Source organism: Protopterus annectens, chromosome 8.part0, assembly GCF_019279795.1.
Source record: "Protopterus annectens isolate FY-2018-M chromosome 8.part0, PAN1.0, whole genome shotgun sequence".
NCBI lineage: Eukaryota > Metazoa > Chordata > Ceratodontiformes > Protopteridae > Protopterus > Protopterus annectens.
In genome coordinates this window covers 1,751,238,000-1,751,246,745 of record NC_056741.1, presented here as the reverse complement: position 1 = coordinate 1,751,246,745, position 8,746 = coordinate 1,751,238,000, and the positions used below count along the sequence as shown (strand labels likewise).

Sequence of the window (8,746 nt, the reverse complement as noted above, 5' to 3'; positions counted from 1 at the left end):
AATTTTTTTTTTTGTCTCTTTTTGTAATTGTTGTTGGACCACTGTCCCTTCTTTTGGTATTTGTTCCTCCACTGTTGTGGTTGTTCCTGCTGTCGCCCAGCATAATGCTGGTTTCATTCCGACCCTTCCCTTCTGTAAATGTTCTGACCTCCTTAACTGTGGAGATCGATCTATAAAATCATGTTCTAAATCAACATCATCATCCCCAAATACACTTTCATTGTGTTCATCATTCACATGAACACTTGTACGTTCAGTATATCTAGCCCTTTTGCCCCACTTTTTCTTACCGGGGGTAAGGCCATATTAATTTTATAATCATACATATCTCTAGATAATTTTTTAACCTTAATTTTAACACTTTTGTCTACATGTTTTTCCAAATTTGTCAAAACAGTTTGATAACTTTTAACGTATTGAAAAAACAGTAAATCATTTACAATACTTTCATTTAAAGAGACTTCTTTTTCAAGTGCCAACAACTTACTTGGATTGCTTTTGATAATAATGTCCATTGTTTATAACCCCGTTTTTGTCTGTAACCCCGTTTTGTCATACAAGTCCACAAGTGCTTGTGTGCCCTCATCTATCCCATTAGGTAACTTCCATAATCAGAGTCCTTTTGGTACTTGTTTCAGTGCTATGGATTTTGTTAAAAACGCACCGTCGAGTTGCAGGCCTCTATATTTCCGACACACGCCCTCGAACCGATCCAACTGTTTCTTTAAAGTTAAAGTAGTCCTTCCCTCCTCATTCGGGGCCGAGAAGTCCACTTTGGGTAGGCGAAGCCATTGTTTGATGTCTCTTCCATTTTGTCGATTGCCTCCATCATTGTTGGTATCGGCGTTGCCTGTAGAGTTGTTCACCGCTTTGAGGGCTAGCGGTGAATGTAATGTAAACAGTTCGACTTGCGAGTTGGTTAGCATCACTTGTGGGTTGCGGAAGACGTTCTTGCTATTCAGCAATGCCATCAACTGTTTGACTGAAACAGTCAGTTCTGCTACAGCAGCTTCCATATAAATACAGAGTACTTAGTATTAGATAATAAATACGGTGTTCCAAAGAACACTGTTACAAGCCTCGGAAATACACACACACACACACACACACACACACACACACACACACACACATATATATATATATATATATATATATATATATATATATATATATATACATATACATATATATATATATATATATATATATATACATACATATATATATATATATATACATATACATACATACATACACACACACACACGATATAAAAAGTTTACACACCCCTGTTAAAATGCCAGGTTTTTGTGATATAAAAAAATGGGACCACAATAAGTAATTTCAAAACTTTTCCTACCTTTAATGTGATATATAACCTGTACAATTCAATTGAAAAACAAACAAATCTGTTGGGGGGAAAAAATATAAAGAATGAAAAACTTACAATATGCTGTTTGCATAAGTCTGCACACCCTTAAACTAATGCTTTGTTGTGTGTGCAACACCCTTAAACTAATACTTTGTTGACGCACCTTTTGATTTAATTACAGCATTCAGTCTTCTTAGGTAGGTGTCTATCAGCATGGCACATCTTGACTTGGCAATATTTGTCCATTCTTCCTTGCAAAAGTGTCCAAATCTGTCAGATTGCGAGGGCATCTCGTGTGCACAGCCCCTCTTCAGGTCACCCCACAGACTTTCCACTGGATTTAGGTCTGGGCTCTGGCTGGACCAGTCCAACATTTTAATTTTCTTCTGGTGAAGCCATTGTTTGGTTGAATTGGATGTAAGCTTGGGGTCACTGTCATGTTAAAAAGTGAAATTCCTCTTCAACTTCAGCTTTCTAGCAGACATCTGAAGGTTTTGGGCCAAAAGTGATTGGTATTTGGAACTGTTCATAATTTCCTCTACTTGACTAAAGCCCCAGCTGAAAAAAAGCAACCACAAAGCATGATATCGCCACCACCATGCTTCACCGTGGGGATGGTTTTCTTTTGGTGATGCAAAGTGTTGTTTTTGCGCCAAACACACCTTTTGGAAGTCTGGCCAAAAAGTTTAACCTTGGTCTCATCAGACCAGAACACATTTTCCCACATGCATTTGGGACACGATGTACTGTTTTGCAAATTTTAGCCAAGCCTGGATGTTTTTCTCTGTAATAAAAGGCTTCCATCTTGCAACCCTACCCATAGTCGAGACATATGGAGAATATGGGAGACTGTTGTCACATGCAGTACACAACCAGTACTTGCCAGAAATTCCTGCATCTCCTTCAGTGTTGCTTGTAGGTCTCTTGGCAGCCTCCCTGACCAGTTTTTGTCTTGTCTTTTCATCAATTTGGAGGGACGCCCAAGTTCTTTGCAACGTCACTGTTGTCCCATATTTTCTCCACTTTTTGATGACTATCTTCACTGTGTTCCATGGTACATTCAATGCGGTGGAAATTTTTTTTTGTACCCTTCTCCTGACTGATACCTTTCAACAATGAAATCCCTTTGATGCTTTGTAAGTTCTCTGTGAACCATGGCATTTGCTGCAGCAGGCAACTACGTAAATGTCAAGAAAATCCTACTAGGACAGCTGAACTTTATTTGGGGTTAATCAGAGCCTCTTTACTTGATGGCAGGTGTGTACCCAAGAAGACTGAATACTGTAATTAAATCGAAAAGTACTTCAACAAAGTATTAGTTTAAAGGTGGCACACACAGCAAAGCATTAGTTTAAGGGTGTGCACACTTATGCAAACAGTGTATTGCACGTTTTTTATTTTTTATATATTTTTTTTCCCCTAACAGATTTGTTTGTTTTTCAATTGAATTGTACAGGTTATAGGTCACATTAAAGGTGGAAAAAGTTTTGAGATGATTTATTGTAGTCTCATATTTTTATATCAGAAAAACCTGTCATTTTAACAGGGGTGTGTAAACTTTTTATATCCACTGTATGTATATCTATATAGATATATATATATATGTATACATACACCCACACACACACACGTGTTTTTGAATAAAGAAGTTTGTTTATGGATTAACGGAAGAGACTCTTTATTTCTCCGGGTGTTGAATCCTGCAGTGTTTTTTGCTCATTTGCCTTTTCGTTTGACTGAAGGATTCCATTGGGACTTTTCGGTATTATTACTCACACACACACACGCACGTGTGTGAGTGTGTAAAATTTCACACCACCTAGTAACGTACTTAACACTGTGCTGTTTTGCTTGTGCACATAATAATTACGATTATTAAGCCTAGGAAGAGCTTATAACTCCCAGATTTTCTTCTTCCTTAGGTGTAAGCCTAAGATAAACAGTCCTCACTTTTCCTCACAGCTTTATATATTTTTTATGTTGATCCACAGTTGGTGCCATCCTAATCAATGTAACCACCACACCAACTCACAGTATGTGGTGCCCTCTCCTGTTTCTCATCAGTGCTTCAATACTACTGTTACCCACAAGCAGACTTGTATTATCCCACTGTCTCAGTGTAATATGAGGAACATAACAAACACGACAGTACAAGGAGGCTGCGAGTCTCTCTAACACGCGAATTGCTGCAGCTAGCCTATGACAATACAAGATCATTGCTCAGGCCTGGACAAAATGTCAAACCCTTTGGTACATCACTGATTATTTCACAGTTCCTCCTAAGCATCAATATTTGTATTAAATTGATTACCTAATCCTCTGTCCAAATCACAGTGTTTCATCACCAATATTGCCTTCCCTCCAACGACTCGTAAGGTAAAGAGTCAAAGACCTTACTTCAACCTACATGTATTTCATGCACCAGGGTACTCCAGTTAATCATTGTAGTTAGCCCATCACAGAAATGAATTGCTTTGTTCCTTGCCACATTAGAAAGACTTCTGCTGTAGGAATCCATACTGTTGTTCAGCTGACAGTCTCATTTAAAATATTCAATCAGTTTACACCAGTTAATTTTTGCCAAAGACTTTCCTGGGATGGTAGTACAGCAGTAGTCTGCAACTAAATGACTCCTACTTGGACCACCTCTCAAAAAAAAAAAAAAAAAAAAAAAAAAAGGGCCATCACTGCCACTGTCTGATCCTCTGGATTAGTTCTTACTAAACGACTACCTTATTCCAGTATGATACATGCAGCATAAACTACATGTGCACAGTTAAGTCAAAGCTGTAAACAAGACCTAAAAGGCTATGCACTAGCTATGGATCACTCACCTTCAAAAGTGACAGGCAAATGTTCTAACCAGTGAGGCCACAGTATATGATCTAACATTTAAGAAGCATGGTCCATGCAGTAATAAATGGTCACCTTCTTTTTTTATACGACTACTCACCTGTAGGCCATGACAAATGCCACCAGCTTCTGGTAGAGTTCCAGCGTATGTTTCTGGGGATCAAAAAACTCTGGATGGGACTTCATGAATGGCAGAACAATGGTATTGTACTCATGCTGGATATTGACAATATCCTTATGGACTGCTTCCAAAATACTAGTGCCTGAGAGAAGCCTTTGTCTTTCACCTTCAGACCTGTTCAGGAACAACAAAATCAGGACCTTAATGAAGCTCATCATTGTATCTGCTTTCTCTGAAGTGGTGAATTTTACATTATGAAAAAGTTGAAAAACAACTGCCTTATATATTTATATATATATATATATATATATATATATATATATATATATATATATATACATACATATATACACACACATTAACACTGACTCACAAAGTTTCATTTTCTAATGGTAATAAAACTCACATCTCAGAGCTGTTAACCAGGTCAAACCTGAAAAAAATCTCCCCTTTAAAAATGATATAACACTATCAGTAATATTAACCTAGTCATTACTGTTATGATTATTATTCTGTGACTGCCATTTGCTGACTAATGAAAGACTGAACATGCAATTTGCTCAGTGCTTAACAAAATACACCAAGGTACTGCAACCCAGTTGGTAAATGTAGGCAATAATACAAGCTGTGGTGAGCTTTGACTTCCACAACAGGTTCAGTAAAACTTTATTATTTCTGCCTGATTCAGTGAATAGCATTGAAACTACAGACGACTTCTATTTTAACTCTTAGTCACGTGACTTGGCGCACAGGAGCTTTGCCTCCACATTAAAAGCTTTGTTGTTTTAAGCACATTTAGGGAACCAGGAGCAAATAACTATGTTTTGATGACACAAAGCAGATGAAAACTACTACTAACCTTAAAAGCTGTAGTGAATTTCTCATTTAGCCAGCTGGTCTCAACCAAATAGATTGCAGAAGAATTACTTATTTAAAACTTGCTTGGAACTTACACTTTCCAGTTTTGCCACAGTTCAAGCTATTCCTAAAATGTGTACACAGCACCCCAGGAATTAAAATGAATTTCAATGTCACTCCACACAGAACAGCTGGGTTCTAAAATTTATGACATATTTTGTTAGGTTACAAAATGTAACATTACAGGATAACAAAACATGAGGCTTGTCCACTGTTGCAGCAGTCTGAGTTTTATTTAGAAGTCCTATACTTCAGGTTCTGCACTGGACACATGACAATGAAACAGAAGGATTAAGCATCCAGCAGTGTTTTTCCTTCTTAAATGTACAGTTCTGGCAGGTATTGCAGGAGCAGGGACCCAGATAGATGCTCAAAAGGCCCAAGTATTAAAGCATACCTCTTTAGGTGTCAGAGAAATATATGATAGGTCAGTGCAGAGCCCATCTTACACACAGGTAGAAAAATGTCTGCATCACTCCCAAGTACAATGTGACCACTGACTTATGTCCTCTCCAACCCCTGTAACGTATCACAGATGTCTTACAACTGCTTAACCATATGATGGTCAATGGTCCAAATCCCGAGGGTAAATTAAGATATACAGTGGATATACAGCGATAGGAGTGGATGTAGGAAAACAGCACCAGGTTACAGAATGAACTGTAAGCACTGTAGACAACAAAAAGGACAATAAATAAAGTTATTAGACCATTATCTTTCCTTACCAGAACATGGGGTGGTTAAGAAAACAAAAATCTGGCCAGAGAGAGAAGTACGGCTTCCAGTGGGACTCGCTGTTTGTGACCTCATACAGCAGGGACAGGAGGAGGGGTACCCAGCCAGACTGGCTGTCCAAAATCTCCTTCTCTACATAGACAAGAAAAAAATGGTAAGGATTATTCAATAACAACCTCTCATCAAATACCAGACTACAGCAGGAAGGTATATACTCATCTGTGGACTTGCTCTCAACATATGAAACACGGGCTGATTTAAGCAATACCAAACACAAAATGAAACTAAAAAATTAGAAAACAATTTCAACTGGCTGGGGACACAGGCCAACACATCAGTAAACCAATAAACAAAACTGGCACTTTATCTCAGAATGTCTGCACACACGTTATGCTAGTAACACCCACAGATACACTATGCACTAGTATACGAGTAATCTCACTTCTTAAGCTCAGACAATTCTTAGCATGGACTGTAAAAACTTAAGTACAGTGCAACTGGTTATCCATACCAAAGTGGGGCCCAAACATTTTAAATAATTACATTCTAAACCTCTTAACTGCTATTATTTAGCCATAGTGCCATGATTTGCTCTCAGATTTAGTCTCATTCTTTCTACAGTTTGACATTTTTAATGAAGCCAAGCCTATTTAAGGGTGCATACATTAAATAACAAATCTTTATGTATGCTGATTAGTTATCACTAAGTACTTGGGGTTTAATACCGGAACACATTTTAATCCAGAAAATAAAAGTGCTCCTCTTTTGGATCATCTGCTAGGAGTTTTAAATGCCAGTATAATGATTTCTAACGTTCAGAGGTTGAGTGGTATGTGCATTTCTATATCACGCTGATGTAGTAACAGATAAATTCAGGCTGCAAAACAACAAACTTGTAATTCCAAGTCTAATTCATACTGGTGACTAACAAAATGTGTAGCTCACAATCTTGAGCCAGCAAAATTTTCATTTTTCTATGCAACTTCTATCCTTTTCTGAAGTTTTCACTTCCTGTTCTTTTAACTCTGTTATAATATTCACTACTTCAAGTATCATCGGTTTAGGTTTTGATTTCCATTTTCTAGTAATTGTTTTTTTGGCAGCCACCAGAATTAAACTCAACAAGGCCTTAATACGTCTTAAGTAATTCAGATCCTGCATCCCAGCTCAAAAAAATAATTTCCATAGTTACACTCATTACACTCCCAGAACACATATACCTCCAGTTACCTCTTTCTTCCCTATCACACCTCCAACATTTGCCATGTAACGGAGGAAAATTTCTTTGGAGTCTGCTTGGAGTATAAAAGTATCCATGCAAACACTAAATTTTGTTGCACATTTTGTGAGTCATACATATGTCCTCCCATTGTTTCTTTGTGAACTGCATAGCTAATCTCTTTCCAATCTTTTCTGACCTCTTCAAATTGATTACTATTCGTCATTGTGCAATATTTTACATGACCTACTAATCGTCCCTATTTTAAACAGCAACTTTTGTTCTAAATTCAAGAACTCAAGTGGTGCCCATCTTTCATTTAGGATTCCCCTGTCCCTTCCTCTGTCTATACTCGGATATGAATCCCTACTAGGGAAGGTAATCACCAGCCTGCAGTCCAAATGTTTTGTTGGCCTCTTCCCATTCTATTAGCTTTCCTTCTCTTATTATTTGTTCTCAATATCTTGGTTCCTTTGCCATCTACCTCCAGTTTCCTCTTGCCTATTCTCTGTACCCCTAACTGCAGTCATCCCTATCAGCAGAATTTCCTTTATCCATTTCCATGTTGACTTAGCTCTTGGTGTACTTTCTGCTTCTTTCCGAATATAATATTCTGTAAGACTGTTATTCTCCTTGCGGATCTACATCCAAAATCCCATGCTTTCCTAATTTTTTGAATTATCCTCCTGCTTCATCAGTTTCCACTTTGAATTTCAGCCTTTTGCTTGTGTTGTGAAGAAGAACCTTAACAGCATAGCTCTAAATTATTCCTTCAAATGAGGTAATTCTAAACCTCCTTTGTTCTACTGGAAGATCAACTTACCCCACTTGACTCTTGCCCTCTTCTCCCACCCACATAACACCCTTCAACTCTTTATTAATTACTACCTACAACTTCTCCTATGGTTGATGCAAAATATGCCCTGTGTATAAAACTAAAGTGACTAAAACATTTTTACTGCTTGTATCCCACTATCCATATCTATAGATGAGAGCTTCTATTTCTCAGTTTTGGATTACCATTTGTTTAGTCTCTCCCCACATATAATTAGCTGCCATAACTGAATCCTTTTTAATCCATACTGCTAAATATTTAATTTGTGCTGTCTTCACAAATATGGGTATTGCTGAACCAATTCATACTTAATTGTGGTTTCTCTTTATAATCTTGAAATACTGAAATATCGAATTACAGTATCTTGAGACTATAAAGCTGAATTTTCAAAATACTGAAACCCCAAAGGCGCGAAATTCAAAATCGCGAACGTAAACACACCATACACCACATGACACATACACTATCCTTCCCATACTACAACAAGCAATCAAAACACACGCAAACAAAACCACAATTAAACAAATCTACCCTACAAATAAGCAGGGGGGCAAGCCCCGCTGTACCCCCATGTGGGCGTCTGTGCTCCCCCACCCCCGCTACTCACATATACTAACTCCAAGGTTGCACCAAACAGAAAGACAGTAAACTCACCACTACACACTCTAGAGTTCCCTCACACACACATCG

At 37.8% G+C, this 8,746-nt stretch overlaps 1 protein-coding gene across 1 annotated transcript in view; it reads right to left on the bottom strand.

The window, feature by feature from the left end:
- The window catches only part of LOC122808556 (N-lysine methyltransferase setd6-like), a 171,882-nt gene that overhangs the window by 63,437 nt on the left and 99,699 nt on the right, over positions 1–8,746 (bottom strand). The window contains exons 4-5 of the mRNA XM_044079511.1: positions 5,993–6,134; positions 4,329–4,523 (exon numbers count right to left, since the gene is read on the bottom strand). Coding sequence (XP_043935446.1) covers positions 4,329–4,523; positions 5,993–6,134 — 337 coding nt within the window. The remainder of the gene's footprint in view (positions 1–4,328; positions 4,524–5,992; positions 6,135–8,746) is intronic.